The 16,299-nt window shown below is 42.6% G+C and overlaps 2 protein-coding genes across 2 annotated transcripts; both read left to right on the top strand.

Moving 5' to 3' along the window:
* The first annotated feature begins 31 nt into the window (after nt 1-31).
* On the top strand, nt 32-5,329 carry spra (sepiapterin reductase a). Its single transcript, XM_056404009.1, has 3 exons — nt 32-956; nt 2,618-2,908; nt 3,720-5,329. The coding sequence occupies exons 1-3, from the start codon at nt 458-460 to the stop codon at nt 3,908-3,910; spliced, it is 981 nt and encodes a 326-aa protein (XP_056259984.1). The 5' UTR covers nt 32-457; the 3' UTR covers nt 3,911-5,329.
* A 785-nt stretch (nt 5,330-6,114) lies between these two features.
* On the top strand, nt 6,115-16,191 carry smyd1a (SET and MYND domain containing 1a). Its single transcript, XM_056403690.1, has 10 exons — nt 6,115-6,366; nt 10,937-11,113; nt 12,162-12,375; nt 12,492-12,622; nt 13,156-13,194; nt 13,609-13,795; nt 13,901-13,993; nt 14,325-14,488; nt 15,593-15,761; nt 15,875-16,191. Exons 1-10 carry the CDS (start codon nt 6,230-6,232, stop codon nt 15,983-15,985), a joined length of 1,422 nt encoding a protein of 473 aa, XP_056259665.1. The 5' UTR covers nt 6,115-6,229; the 3' UTR covers nt 15,986-16,191.
* Nucleotides 16,192-16,299: the final 108 nt, after the last annotated feature.

The raw sequence follows: 16,299 nt of genomic DNA, 5'->3' as shown, positions 1-16,299 counted from the left end.
AATGGCATACATTTTGCCAAGTGTGTGTATTTTTGGGGGGAATTTTGGAATTTCAACCTCAGCTTCTGAACTATGTCTATAATAAACTATGTACACAAAATAATTACACTCAGGACCTTAAAGACAAAAATGAAACCCATTAAAAATGCAATTTTTGATCCCTCCCTTACAATATATAATCACAAATCTGACATTCCACAAAAAAATAATAAAGCATCATGGTTTCTAATCACAGGACTGGTGTTGAATAAAAAAATTAAAATAATATTATATAGTATATATATTGATGTTAATTTATATTGATTGTAATTTGATTACATTGTAATTACGATGGAAGTGTATTCTGCTAGTCCAGTTTTTCATAACTTATCTCGTACTTGTGACTTTGCCTCCCGTGATGAGATGATATAAACTCAGTCATCATTACCACACAGTCTCTCTTCACTCTCCTCTGGTGATGCCGTGTGTGTTAATGCGTGTGAACTGGTGTGAAACCGGGAGATGGCGACAGGGCAACAAGTGGATTTACAGCGCTGCTGGAACCTCAGAAGAAGAATCGTTCTTATCGGGTGAAAATCGCATTGCTCCGGAGCTTTCAGACACTGTCCATAAGCTTCCTCTGCCTCTCAGGAACATGTCGTCCACCGACAGTAGAGACCTGGGCCGGGCGCTGTGCATCATCACCGGGGCCTCCAGAGGCTTCGGCCGGACTGCAGCGAGGGAGATGTCCCGGCGGATGAAGCCGCGGTCAGTGCTCGTCCTAGTGGCCCGCACCGGAGACGACCTGCGCTCTCTGCAGGCGGAGCTGGCCGAGTCTGAGGAGGGTAGAGCGGGGCTGGTGGCTGAGTGTGTGGCGGCAGACCTGGGTCAGGCTGAGGGAGTGGAGAGCGTCGTCAGAGCCTCTAAAGAGCGTTTCTGTCAGGACATAGATCACATCATACTGGTCAACAACGCTGGTAAGAAGAAACCTTGAGCTCATGACTGCACCGGGGTCAGTGAGAACAGCAGCTCATCCAGTGATTCAGTCGATTTAATGCTACATCTGGCTGAAATTAAAAAATCCTATTTACTCATCTACAGCAGATATGAAGTACTGTACTCTACTGGAGTATTTCTGTGCCATGACACTTTATACATCTACAGGTGTTTGTGCTTATTACTCTACCACGTTAACTCTGTGTGTGTGTGTGTGTGTGTGTGTGTGTGTGTGTGTGTGTGTGTGTAAAAAGTGTCTTCAGACCCCTTCATGTGTTGTTGTTAAAAACATTTACATTAAATTTCCCCTTATCAGTCAACACTCAACATCCCATAATGACAGTGAACAGTGAAACCGGTTCTGACAACAGGAAGCCCTGAGGGCAAGGGAAACATTTTGTGTTCGTACTTGTAATATTCAATTCAATTCAGTTTTATCTGTATAGCGCCAAATCATAATATACATTATCTCAAGGCACTTTACAGGGTACGGTCGAGACCTTTCTCTATTATAGAGAGAAAGCAACAGTTCCACCGTGAGCAGCACCTGGTGACAGTGGGGAGGAAAACACTCTTTAACAGGAACTAACCTCCATCAGAGCCAGGATCAGGGTGGGGTGAGAGCAGAAAGCCTGATAGCTGAAGGTTCTCTAGGAACCACAAGTAGACCTGCGTTAGAGAGCGCAGCGTTCTGTTAGAATGATAGGAGGACAGGGAGACTGCTCAGAGCTGAGGGAAAGCTGAAAGCTCAGAGAGAACCTTAATGAAGACTCGGTCCAGAGCTGAGGACTTCAGAACAATGACCCTCAGCTCACAGCCAAGACATGTGACAGTGACTCTGTGAATGAGCTCTGACTTGAACCTGGAGAGACCTGAACGTGTCTGAGCACCGACGGTCCCCATCCAGCCTGACGGAGCCTGAGAGGACCTGCAGAGAATCCACAAGTCCAGATACACAACGCTTATGATGTCACGTCAGACCCAAGAAGACCAGAGGCTGGGATCACTGACAAAGCTGCTTCAACTAAGAACTGAGTAAAGTGTCTGAATACTTATGTCACAGTAGTCTTTCAGTTTTGACTTTTTAATACATTTTAAAAACTGTCTTAACTTCGGTTTTCACTTTGTCATTATGAAATGTTGAACGTAGATTAATGAGGGGGGAAATTAATTTAAACGATGTTATCATAGAAACTGCAACAGAACAAAATGTGAACAAAGTGAAGGGTCTGAATACTTTCTGAATGGTCTGAATATAAACTGAATCTATATGTGTGTTAATTTAACTCTGATCTGAATGGAGTGAATTTGTGATTAATTAGATGTGATTTTTTTTAAATGCTGTTCATACATGTAAAAACCCAGTCAGACTGTTTGTATGATATCACTAGAGGTAAGTAGGAATGTTTGTCTGTAATCTGGGTGAACTGACCCTTTAAAGCTTTTCACCTGCTTATTTGCACAGTTGCCTGATTCATCCTCATGGTTTAACTGAGCAGGGCCCAAAGCAGGACATGAGTGAAGCTCTACCTTAATTATAAAATCTTAATTATAAAATGTTGCCTCTTGAGGACAATTACACAACAGTAGTTGATGGAAACACCACACACCAGTGACCCCTCCCTCCCTCCCTCCCTCCCAGCCTCCCTGGGTGATGTGTCTCGTTACACCAAAAGCTTCACCAACATGGCTGAGGTGAACTCCTACCTGTCTCTCAACGTCAGCTCCTGCCTGTGCCTCACCGCCAGCATCCTGCAGGCGTTTCCACAGCGACCGGGTCTGCGCCGCACCGTGATCAACATCTCCTCGCTGTGCGCCCTGAAGCCTTTCCGCTCCTGGGGACTGTACTGCACCGGCAAGGCCGCCCGAGACATGATGTTCAAGGTGCTGGCAGAGGAGGAGCCGGACCTGCGGGTGCTCAACTACTCCCCAGGTAAGTTCTGTACTAAAGGGGTAGTGATACTGGATCAGGTGTAGTGATACTGGATCAGACCAAACTAGTAATGTCAGATTTTACACGTAGCATTTGTTCTTGTTTCAGCCCTTTAAAGTTCCTCCATTTACAAAAAAATAAAAAATTGGAAAGTATGTGAGACCTGAAGAGCCGTTATGAATTGACTTAACTGTGCAATAATAAAGGGGTCATAAAATATTTAATAACTAAACTAATTTAGTTGAAATTAAAAAGCAATTCAATAATTCAAATTAAAAAACAAAATTTTAAAAAGGATTAAATGGAAATAAGCAATAAAATAAACAATTCAGTAATTAATATTCAATTTGAAAATAAAATGTGACTAAAATTAGATAATTAGATTTTTTTTTTAATAGATTAAAGCTAAACATAGACCAAAATTAAAACCAATTAATCTCTTGGTTTTCATTTGTGAAATATAAACAAAAATATATAATATAAAAACTTCCTGTTTACTCTTTCAAACTGAAACAACAGCCAATCACAGAGCTCTGTTCTGTTTACCTGGATTGATTAACAGTTTGTGACAAATGATGAAATCATTATTAATGCTGTTGTCAAACAGAAATAATGAAATAACATTTCATAATAACAAGCTAAGTTTTAAAACCTTATTGGATTATACATTTAACCTGTATTTATTCATATGATTATTATTATTTGATGTCTGATTGATTACATTTTGACCACTTTTGGTTTCCATATGTAAAAGTAACGGGTTGATTTGGACAAAGTTGAACGTTGTTCTCTGTCCTCTGTGCTGAATCAGGACCTCTGGACACTGACATGCTCACGGAGGCCAGAACCAGAACCGTTGATCCCACTCTCAGGAAGTCTTTTACAGACATGTTCGCTCAGGGCCAGGTGCTCACCTGTGAGCAATCCTGTGCCAAACTGATGAAGCTGCTGCTGGATGACAGCTACACCTCAGGAGACCACGTCGACATCTACGACGTGTAGACACAACAGCGCCTGCAGCCGTCCAGCACCGGGACCACATCGCTTTATGTGCCTTGATTTTTAAATGTATGTCTTCAACCTTTAGCTCTCTGTCGGTGAAGGATCAAACCAGAGTTCATCAAATTTACAGTAAAAACATTCCAGACCGACTGTCAGTAACATCGGCGTCTGCAGTGATGGAGAAAATAGATCTAAACGTAGTAGAAGCTACAGGATGTGAAGACACATCTGTAGACAAACGTGTGTTGCTTTCAGCTGATTCATTCTGAGGTCAGATCCATGTGGTGCTGGTGGTGCTGGTGGTGCTGGTGGTGCTGGTGGTGCTGGTGTCTTCCACCATGTCTAACCTTTTATCCACATTGACCTCAGCAAAACACTTTCTATGAAGGAGGAAGTCATTTATAGATGAACTGCTGCTTGACTTCAGGTCCAGGACATCAGTCAGGATCACAGTGGTTTTGAGACATGTCCACCAAATTTACAACATGACATTCATTCATTCATAAATAAGAAAACCCATCTTAGTTTAGGATTGTTCTTAAATGAAACACTAATCACTGGTTATTATCAGGAGGAGGAAACAGCCATTATTTATTACTTTTGACATTTTGCCTAATAGATAATGACAGAAGACACACACACAGACATTTCCACTGGGACCACATTGTTAAAGGGTCCAGTAGAAACCAGAACTGTGAAAAGCTGTAACGAAAGCTACATAGCTAAGTCTTGAGAGACAAAACAAAACTACACCGTTTACCATAAGGCCAGAGGTAAAGAGTACTGGAAGATTGTTCTCAAGTAAAAGCCCGTATACTTTATAGTACTGTTACTCCAGTAGAAGTAAAACTACTTGTTAAAATTGTCCTCAGATCCTGCTGAAGGATCACTGCCTCACTTATTCTGGCTCAGTCCAGGACCAGGTCATTTCTGTTTTTACATATTTAATTGGCTTTTTAAATAAACAACAAACTAACATTATATAATAATATAATATTAGTTTGATCTGACAGGACAGGGCCGCTCCCTCCCATGAGACCAGCTCTTACAGCAGCCATAGCTACAGCTCATAATTAATATGAATCAACTGGAAGTCTCTATCGTCCCCATGTTTAAACAGGAGGCTGAATGAGATGTTTTCTGTTGCTGAGATGGAACAGATTCATTATATCAAACAGAATTCACATAATGTTTTTCAGAAGGCGTGGAAGCCATTTTTGACCCTGCTATGTTTGTTGATTCTCCTGACGGACGGGACAGTCTCATATCTCACCTTTGCTGTCCGGCGCTCTGGATATGAATCCCTTGTCTGTTATGCTGTTTTGTGTAATTGTACTAGGTGTTTTATGTCTATTGTTTCTACTGTGTGTGTTTTTCTAATGTAAAAGATCCTAAATAAAATAATTTTAAAAAACTGAATCAGGTAAAATGTTCTCTGCAGTAAACTTATTACTGCATTACAGTTTTGAAATTAGAAAGGGGTAGAACAAGTTATATGGTGATAATAATAATATACGATAAAACTATTAAATTGAAAAACATCTTCAGACTACCAGGTGTATATGTAGGTGTATATTAGTATTTCAGTGCATATACATCGTTTACAGGTGAGACCAGCTCCTATCAGAGCATACAACTGATAATTACTAACATACACTCAGTTGTCAGTTTATTAGGAACATGTAGCTAAAACTGATGAAGTCTAATACAACAGTCCTGCAGTAAATCCTCCTTCATGAAGGTTATACTAGACCTGATCTATAATCAAACAACACATGGACATCTGCCTTTACTCTATATGGGACCTTTAAATGATAATATGTCAGCGTTGTATTTACTTTCTCTCGCACCTTGTGGCAAAAAAGCAAAGCGATGCTGCTTTAAGGTTCTCCTGGCGGGATGAAACCACAGCCACTGTGGAAATAAAAAAAAGCAGAGCAGAGATGCTGAATGTGTCTGAGCAGCTCTGTTTCCTGTCATGTGGCTCTGACGGACAGTCACAGCTGTGATGGACCAAAATATCGCAGGAAGAACCAACCCAAACAAGGTGACGACACCCACAGACCACCTCTACCTCTGCTGCCTCCCCCTGCTCTCCCCCAGCCCCTCTCATCTCCCCCCTGCTTTCCCCTCGTCCCACTCTGGGGAGGCGGTATAACCCCTAGAGGGGGTGAATTTATTTTTGGCTAAGGAGAGAGGGGGCAAGTGCTCCTGAATGTTGGTGAGAATTTCCTGACGACTCTCCCTGCAGCATTAGCCCTCAGTCCGTCCCACCCTCAGCTGCTTTCTCCTTCCTCTGTGTTTTGTTTGGCCAGTACAATGACTGTGGGGAACATGGAGACCGCTGCACTCTTTGATGCAGGGAAGAAAGGTCGAGGCCTGAGGGCGTCCAGAGAGCTCAGAGCTGGGGAGGTGGTCTTCGCCGAGCCCAGTTTCTCCGCCGTGGTCTTCGACAGGTACGAGTCTCCCGGTTGTTGTAGTTATTAGTTAAGATGGAAAGATTGGAGGACTGACACACTACAGGTGTGCTGTGGACAGTAGGTCAGACTTCTTCTTCTCTGGGCTCTGACCTCATTTCTAGATCCCCAGATTTTCATGACGCCAGCACTGACAGCGCTGTCAGGATGTCATGTGAACTTGAGCATGACAAACATTTGGATTCAGTTTTCAAGAGCGAGGAGGCTTCACCAAAAGTCTATTTATTTACCTTTCAAAAAAAATGTTTGAAATAAAATATAAAAAGCCAAGTTTTGTGGCAGATGCAGTGTGTGGTGAATCTGAACGCTGCTTCTCCATGTTTAGTTTCTAAGGACAGAATGCAGACCTGTGCCAGATGAGCTGATAAGTCTGGGGGATTCACAATGTAGCAGCAGAATCAGTGTTTTATAAACCAACAGTAGTATTTTTAAATCAGTTTTGTCTGAGGTTTTTAAGAGTCTACATTAAAGTTTGAATATAAATCCAGGTCTGAGTCTATAACTGCTTCCAAGATAACAACAATAACAACTCTCATGTCTGTACATTAAAGGAGCTATATGTAAGTTTAGCTCATGCTACATAGCTAACGGATGCTAGGATGCTAAACAGCTAGCCCGAGCCCGGTCAGGCTGTCTCTTCATGTATTATAACCTCTTATCTTGTAAATGTAAAGATGGCTGAAGCTGTTTGCAAGACTGCAAGTCAACAAGTAAACAGCTGTTAATGCTAACAATGCTTATATAGCATAACATACAAGTGGCTCCTTTAACCATGGACCTGGAGACAGCCATCTAATAGCTCAGCATAAAGATTGGAGACAGGGGGAAGCTACCAGCCTGGCTCTGTCCTAAGTTCACAAATACACATACAGATGAATCGCACTGATTAAGAGAATACATCTCAAAAGTCTAAAAATGAGTTTTTGTGCTGGAGCAAAAAGCTGTTCCCCTGCTTCATTTCTTTATGCTAAGCTAAGCTTATTGACTTCTGGCCCTATGAGAGGAGAGTGGCTCTGACCTTCTCTACTAACTTTCTCCAAAAAAGCAAACAGGCGTATTTCCCAAAATCATGAACTACTAATCGGGGAAGTCATGGCCCATCCAATGATTTGTTCAATGCTCCTACTCAGTGTTTGTATGGGGCCAGATGGTAATATTGTTATGTAAGCCTGTGTGTGTGTGTGTGTGTGTGTGTGTGTGTGTGTGTGTGTGTTTACTTACATGTGCCTTATCCTATTTATGTTATTCTAATGTCTCGAACAGACTTCTGTCTGATGGTTTTTATGTCTTCAATAGGCTTACATTTGTTATTCAAAGTTGTAGTAGTGAACATATTGCAGTGTCCACAATACTCTCCTTTTCGGTTAATAGTTGTGTGTGTATTGAAACTGAGTGTATCCTGGTTTGTCTATGTGCTGGAATGCTAGAACAGATCTGGTAACATGGTGTAAGAGCCATCTGAGACCATCAGCCTAGTGTAAGGCAGGAGCACTCCAAGAGAGAGAGTGAGTGTGTGTGTGTGTGCGTGTGTGTGTGTGTGTGTGTGTGTGTGTGTGTGTGTGTATCTGTGTGTGTGTGTGTGTGTATCTGTGTGTGTGTGTGTGTGTGTGTGTGTGTGTGTGTGTGTGTGTGTGTGTGTGTGTGTGTGTATCTGTGTGTGTGTGTGTGTGTGTGTGTGTGTGTGTGTGTGTGTGTGTGTGTGTAGGGGGTTGGCTGGTTTTCATATCCCACTGGGGACACACAAACCTGTGGGGTCTAATGTCACTGTGGGCACAAATATTGAGTTCCCCGCAGCAGAGTGTGGTTTGAGGGTTAAGGTTTTGTTCAGGTTACAGTTAGGTTAGGGTTAGGTTAGGTTAGGTTAGGTTAAGTTAGGTTAGGTTAGGTTAGGTTAGGGTTAGGTTAGGTCGGTTAGGTTAAGTTAGGTTAAGTTAGGTTAGGTTAGTGGGATAGTGAACAAAGTTGAATATGAATGAACATGAGTAGATCTTCATTGTCATTGTTGAAAGACAAGGAAAGTTGCTTCAGCAGGTCTTCATCGACGTACAGCAGAGGAGAAACAACATAAAAAACACAAACACGTTGTGTGTGTCTGTCTCTACATGTCTTTCTATGTTTGTGTGGACAATTTTAGTTTGAAGTCATCATAGTGTGAACATTTCTGCATTGTGAGGACATTTTGGCGTCACAACCTCAGGCTGTTAAGACTTGAGGTTAGGCATTTAGTTGTGATGGTTAAGGTTAAGGTATGGGCCACCTTACCTTATGTTCATGAGTGTCCTAGAGTGTGTGTGTGTGTGTGTGTGTGTGTGTGTGTGTGTGTGTGTGTGTGTGTGTGTGTGTGTGTGTGTGTGTGTGTGTGTGTCTTTTTTAAGCACAAGGCTTCGTTGTGTTCCAACAATCATAACAAACATACAGGTCTGTTCTGAGCTGACTCTGTTGAGTAAACTGTTTACACACACAAACACATGCTGTTGTCTGCACAGAGACACACACACACATGCACACACACACACACACACACACACACACACACACACACACACACACACACACACACACACACACACACACACACACTGCAGGCTGCTGTTTGTTTTCAGCATCCAAGCAGCTGAAGAAAATGTGCACAGAAAGGTTTTGGAAACATACTGAGAGAGCTGAGCTAATATTTTTTAGTTTTATTATATTAGAGGATTAATAAATTATTACATCAAATGTATAATATTTATGTAGAACACATGTGAATATGTAGTTAACTCATGTGTAATGAAGTCACAAAACCTCAGTGACACAGCAGCTTTCTATATTTGGATCTTTACAGGAATCAGCAGTAAAACAGTGATGTGATGAGTGACCACATATTAAGAATATTGTAAAGATGATAAAAAAAAGTGATAACAGTATCAAAATGCCTCCACTTCCTCCCACTGTACAAAAATGAAGCCAAAATATCTCTGATATGAGCGCTGCCATCTTTGAGCCAGAGTCTGCACTGCAGTGATCGGAGGGTGGAGCCGCAGGACCACATTCCTGCCCATACACCCACTCTACCCAATTAGTCAGTCACTATGGTGTTCCTAACAAAGTGCTCAATGTTTTTAAAAGAGTTGAAGAAAATTTAAGGTCAAACAAAAAGAAAATATGTGGCTTTGAGCTGATTGATGTTGCTTTATCAACACACAAACAGTACTGAACTGATATGAACCAAACTTGGTGGGGGATGGGTCATATAATTATGTTGAATCTGACCTAAGGTTTTCAGAGACTGGTCTGTTGTGAACGTGTTTGAGTTGTGTGGTTGAAGATGTCTACAGGTGAAGAGGAGGTCGTCACACAGGTCAACAATGGATTGAGAGAAGTATTTCTGGATAGACACCTATCAGAGATTAAGTTCATCTCCATTAATAATTACTGAGGCAGACATGAGTTTTTCAGAGAGTCTTCATTCATCTGAGTGACTGTAGAACACCTCCATTAAAGCTGGTATCAAAGAAAATTACTGCAACATGGAAAATAGATTTTTCTCTCCACACTGGCTAGAATGAAATTTCTCATCAGTCTATTGTGAGTATTTCCTGTAAGAAATAAACTGTGCTTTGTGCAATCGCCATCTTGGCCTCTACAGGAAGAAGCTTGTATCTGTAAGCTGAGCCACTTTCACCATTTACTAAAATAAAATGACGAGGTGAAGTGAGGAAACAAGATTTCCAAACATAAATATACATAAATACCAGCCACGTGAGACATGATGTTATGCATTAAATGAAGTATTCTGAATAATGAAACTGTATATTTAACAATATTAGAGTAGACTGGGGACAGTTGCAACGCTTGCTGTATTTCTCTCAGTCTGTTCTGAACCAACCAAACTTTTATATAATGAACTTACATCTGAATGATATTTACACATACCATTTAAAGATGATTACATGTGACGGATCATTCACACTTATTTGAATGGAAGAATTCAGATGTTGCAACTGACCCCAGCCCTGGGGACAATTGCAACACAGACCAGAGTAAGAGCGAATCAGTGCTTTTCTTCCAGGCCTCTTAGATAAAGTCATCAAACTCAAACAAACGTTCAGACCTTTGATCATGTGGACTCCAGAATAGGAGTTAGGTTTATTCATTTCATGGACAAAGAGCTCTGAGAAGTCAGAGACAAACACATAACTGCATCAAACTCTAATAATAATCTAACGCTGTCACTTCAGCCTTTCACTGCAGGAAACAGAGAATCATTAAATGACCTCATGGACGACAGCAGGACCAAAACATCTGCACCTGAACTCTACAGGAAATATGTCAAATTAGGAACATTTTCAAAATGGCTTCCTTCTTATTGTCCACAGTCACCAAAACACAAGCAGCTTCTGTCAATGGTAAATATACTGCAGGGTAGTGATGTTTCATGGAAAAGGAAGACTGTGTTCTGGTTGGCTAATACTCTGTGACACTGAAACCAACTCACAGGATTTTAAAATCCTCCACCAGATGTTTCAGTGCAGCTGTGATACCTCTGTTTTGTCTGTTTGCTCCTCAGTTTTGCCACCCAGGTGTGCCACAGCTGTTTCCGGCATCAGGCCAAGCTGCACCGCTGTGCCCAGTGTAAGTTTGCCCACTACTGCGACCGCACCTGCCAGACTGCATGCTGGGACGAACATAAGAAGGAGTGTGGAGCCATCAAGAAGATCGGGAAGGCCCCCAACGAGCACGTCCGGTAAGAAAGTGTCCGTGAATCTATTTACTACCAGGGATAAAATCAGAGGAAGTGAAGGTCCTGTTTTAGTGTGTCACCTCTGACACTGTGACTGTGTTTATGACATGTCATGCTCAGTGCTGTAACGTCTGTGTTAGAACCATTGGCAGGTTGCCCTCCACAGACTGGTGTCAGGATATCTCAACTACTGGTCAGACTGGTGTGAGACCACACATGACTCCTTAAAGTAAAAATACATTCATTTAAGAAAACTGATTGAAGAATGTAATGAGAACTAGAAGGGTCACTGACGTGTAGTCCCGTCACATTAATGCCCTGCTGTGGAAAAACCTCCCTCTGAATATCATCCTGGGGGCCCCACATGCAAATTTAATATATGTACATATAAAATAAAAACATATATAAAAATCATGTCTGGACTATATTAATAGACACATTCATGTATTTATGCTTATATTGTAGAAATATGTGACATAAATATATATCCATCCTAAAGCCTGTTAATATACTGTATGTTGACATTATAAACAGAAGGGTCCAGAAGTCTGAGACCTCTTTCCCAGAATGAGAAGAGGCATGTTTACAATTAATGAAAAATAATAACATAAAACATATAAACAAATAAAATTTATATAGGTATGTTGTTTTAATAAACGTACATATATAAATTAAAGATTTATCATTGACAAACATGTTATATCATATAAAAATTCATTATATAGATATATATTATATATATGTATGTTATAAACTTATATCTTCTTATATCCAGAAGATTTATACATGTGATAATAATATATCTCCTTATAGGTGACACATATGGCAACATCACTCTTGACATGACGTCATATGTAATATTTCTGTACGCCTGAGGAAGACCTGGTCTGAGCTCCTTTAGGGTTGATATAGATACAGCTGTGTTGGTTTTATAGATCTGGTTCTAACATCCTGCACATTATGTCATCACTACGAGTCACATGGAGTTGAGGACAAACGAATGAGCAAAATGAATGGACGAATCAACAAAATCTATCTTCCCCCTGTGCAGTCTGGCAGCTCGTGTGCTGTGGCGTATTCACAAGGACACAGGCATCGCGTCAGACAGTCAGCTGATCTCAGTGGACCAGCTGGAGGACCACGTCGCCGACCTGCCTGAAGGAGACCTCAAGAAGCTCCAGACTGACGTGCACAACTTCCAGCAGTACTGGTCCCACGGGAGGAAGCAGCACTCTGCCGACTACATCTCACACATCTTTGGCATCGTGAGTCTGCATGTTTCATCGTGTGTCATTATTCCTGTGTACTTCATGAATTATGTCACCAGACTGCAACCAACCCCCCACCCCCCACCCCACCCCCTCCCTCTGTGTGTCTGTAGATCAAGTGTAATGGCTTCACTCTGAGTGACCAGAAAGGCCTGCAGGCTGTTGGTGTGGGTCTCTTCCCCAACCTGTGTCTGGTCAACCACGACTGCTGGCCCAACTGCACCGTCGTCCTCAACCACGGCAAGTATGTGTCTGAGGGGTTTGTCAACTGAAGTTAAACATAGAGGATAAAATTAAAGTTTACAACCAGTGACAACACCACATCAGCTTCACAGTTTGATCGCCTGGTGCGGCCCATCGCATGGTGATGATAAGTAATATGAGTAAGTTCTGTTGTCACCTGCTCAGTTTGACTCTGCAGCTGCTGTGTGATACAGCTCGTTAACAGCTGCTGTCCAATCACAACACAGCTGTCCTGACACCACCTTCACTCTTTACTCATGGTTGGTGTTTCCATGACAATTAAGAAAACATCAACAAATATTCACAAGACAAAGAGTGTTTCCAGGGGAGTATATGCAATATATAGAGTCTATAGAGTATAGACTCTATATATTGTACATTATATACAATATATGATGTGATATGTGATATGTATTGTGTGAGCACAACATAAAGAGCAACAGTAAACCCTGATTTAGACAGATCATAGGGACCACATTGACCAAAGCCCACTATCATCCATTCACAGTCACTGACTGTCACTTTCTGTTGCAGCCAATCAGCTTTGAGCTCTGCTCTCCACTCTCAGAGGAGGTACGTATCACACCTGTTCACCTCTCCGCCTGTCACATGATGTGGCTTTGACGACACCTACCTGACACAGACTCACACAGCACTGTGTGTTCAGTCCGTTTGATCTGTTACAGAATAGGTGCAATAGATAGATGAAATGTTTTCTTCATAGTAAAACCATACGGTAATAATACATGATTTATTAGCTATTAATAATATTATATCTGATAAGATGCACTTTGCTACATAGCTAATGTTAGCAGTAATAGCTGTTTACTTACCAGTCTAGTTAATCCGCCACTGAAAATAGTCCCCATCAAATGCACTATGGCGTCCTGTTTGGTAAAAGCGACAGTGAGCAGTGCAGAGGGGAGTCATAAAACATGTATGATGAGATCCACAGAACCAGACCCCATGCCGTCCTCCTCTCCCCAGGATCGAGGTGCGGGCTCTGGAGAAGATCCCTGAGGGCGAGGAGCTGACAGTCAGCTACGTGGACTTCCTCGACCTGTCTGCCGACCGCCAGAGGAAGCTCAAGGAGCATTTCCACTTTGACTGCACCTGTAGTCACTGCAGCCAGCACATCAAGGACGACCTGATGATGGCGGCCGCAGAGAGCAAAGTGAGTGAGGGGACACGGGGGAGGTCTCACTCCAACAGAGGGACACTCACATAAACAGCCACACTCATACAGATGGTTTTTCTTGTTGCTGTGTCTTTCTCTCAGCCCTCAGCTGATAAAGTGAAAGAGGTGACCGACTTCAGTAAAGAGTGTCTGGAGAAGATCGACAAGTCTCGTATTCAGGGAGATTTCCATGAGGTAAACCACTCTGCCGTCAGCTCCCCCCATCTCCTCTCTCTTTGTTTTTCACCCAACAGCATTTGTTTCATCTGTCAACCAAAACTCTGCCTGTCCTCTGTCCGTCCTCTGTCCATCCTCTCTCTGTCCTCTGTCCATCCTCTCTCTGTCCTCTGTCCTATGTCTGTCCTCTCCCTGTCCTCTGTCCTTCCTCTGTCTGTCCTCTGTCCTTCCTCTCTCTGTCCTCTCCCTGTCCTCTGTCCGTCCTCTCCCTGTCCTCTGTCCATCCTCTGTCTGTCCTCTCCCTGTCCTCTGTCCTTCCTCTGTCCTTCCTCCGTCTGTCCTCTGTCAGGTGGTGAAGCTGTGTCATGAGTGTCTGGGGAAGCAGGAGAACGTCCTGGCTGACACTCACCTGTACAGGCTGCGTGTCCTCAGCGTGGCCAGTGAGGTTCTGTCATACATGCGGTCCTTCAGTGAGGCTGCAGGCTACGCCCGCAAGATGGTGGAGGGATACACGTGAGTGGTGACAGAGCACGTTGTCATGGAGGGATGCGTAACTACACACACCATGAAAGTGGAAACTGAAGACCAGAGGGGCACCGTCAGGAGAGGCAAACCAGGCAAATGTTTGGGGGCTCCAACTATAAACTCGCTTAAACCTGCCATAAAGACTATACGGTTCACTGCTGCTGCCCCAACCCCCACTAAGGGCCCCTGATGTGTGCTGTAGCTAGTGTCTGCCGATTCCCTCCATGTGAGGCATTTGGATGGGCTTCTTTGCCTGGGGCCCCTTACAGTCTAGGATCACCACTGCTGAAGACACAAGGACAGAGATAAGATCGGTATAGAGTTATTGTTAAGATGATAGAAAACTCCCCATGGCCCTTATATCTCTATAGAAACTATTAAATTACCATAGCAACTCACAGGAAATCCCTATATTGGTACAAATTTACGTAACAGCCATATCGTCATGAATCTGCATGGCACCTCCCCATCGCTAAGAATGTGAACAAACACATTTCATCTTAAAGTTGTACAATAACTTCTTATTCTATAATTCTTTGCACATAAACTCCCATCATACATTTCCAAAAACAAAAGACACTGTGTCACCATAAATTTCCATTTAAGAGTCCCATCTAGTCTAAAGGTCTCAGTCCATGTGTAGTGTGATTGTAGATCAGGTCTAGCTTCTATATTAATACTGTGAAAGTATCAAAGCCTCAGTCCACAGAGAAATGCACACAGCCTGTATTCAGAAACTGAGCCTTAAAACCAGCCGTCAGGACTTCTGGGACTTTGTGATGTCACAACAAAGCAGTTATCAAGCCCCGCCCACCCGGACTGACCATCTAACCTTGCAGGATTTGGTTTCTCTGAGTGTTTACCTGAAATCTGCTTTATTTTTATTGGATCACTCAGAAAACAGTCAGCCAATCAGAAGACAGAGGCTCAGAGCCTTTCAACCTCCTGGACTCTAAATATCCCTATGAATAATGTTCATGTATAAAGTTCCAGTTTTACACTGTTTTAATTCTGGGACCAACAAGTTAATCTATTGCTGTTGAGTTCATGATCACAGCTTCAGAGGGGAACTGATCCTCCTCTCTTGAACAGGAAGTTGTACCACCCCAACAATGCCCAGCTGGGCATGGCCATCATGCGGGCAGGCGTCACCCACTGGCACGCTGGGCAGATAGAGGCCGGCCACAGCCTCATCTGCAAGGCCTACGCCATCCTCATGGTCACCCATGGACCCAACCACGCCATGACGAGAGACCTGGAGGTGCGTTACACACTCATTTAGTTTAATGTTTGCCAATAAAATCTCAATATTTCTGCATCATTTCACTGTGTAAGTGCGATACTGTCAGTAATGTTGCGTCTTTATACATTCAGTCCATGCGCACGCAGACTGAGGTGGAGCTGAAGATGTTCAAGCAGAATGAGCAGGAGTACCACACCATGAGGGACGCTGCTCTGAAGAAGCCTGTGACCAGCTCCTCCTGATGATGTCACCTTCAGCACTAATGATCCCGTCACTAAAACCTCCGTCTGTGCACTGACATGTACATATACTGCATGTTCTCCGAAGCACTGCACCGTCTCTGTATCACCAGCAGATCTGAAGACACACTGTTCAATGTACACCAACATGTGCAGATGTAACACAACATGTTGCTTCTACAGTATCTACAATAAAAGTGGAATTACAACATGTGCTGTTATCACTTACACACAAACCAACAATAAGTCTAAGTGACCCTCTTTATCATGAAGTTATTTAATTACGTTCTTTGTGAAGCATTAAAATGTGATATAAC

This window comes from Seriola aureovittata, chromosome 18 (assembly GCF_021018895.1).
Source record: "Seriola aureovittata isolate HTS-2021-v1 ecotype China chromosome 18, ASM2101889v1, whole genome shotgun sequence".
NCBI lineage: Eukaryota > Metazoa > Chordata > Actinopteri > Carangiformes > Carangidae > Seriola > Seriola aureovittata.
This window is presented reverse-complemented; position numbering and strand designations above follow the sequence as displayed.

Excerpts from the sequence above, each read along its gene's own strand:
- smyd1a (XM_056403690.1), top strand. The coding sequence starts at position 6,230 with ATGACTGTGGGGAACATGGAGACCGCTGCACTCTTTGATGCAGGGAAG. Across the intron at positions 13,994-14,324 it reads TTCAGGGAGATTTCCATGAG|GTGGTGAAGCTGTGTCATGA; the intron begins GTAAACCACTCT and ends GTCCTCTGTCAG. Across the intron at positions 15,762-15,874 it reads CCATGACGAGAGACCTGGAG|TCCATGCGCACGCAGACTGA; the intron begins GTGCGTTACACA and ends TTATACATTCAG.
- spra (XM_056404009.1), top strand. The coding sequence starts at position 458 with ATGCCGTGTGTGTTAATGCGTGTGAACTGGTGTGAAACCGGGAGATGG. Across the intron at positions 957-2,617 it reads CATACTGGTCAACAACGCTG|CCTCCCTGGGTGATGTGTCT; the intron begins GTAAGAAGAAAC and ends CCTCCCTCCCAG. Across the intron at positions 2,909-3,719 it reads GGTGCTCAACTACTCCCCAG|GACCTCTGGACACTGACATG; the intron begins GTAAGTTCTGTA and ends GTGCTGAATCAG.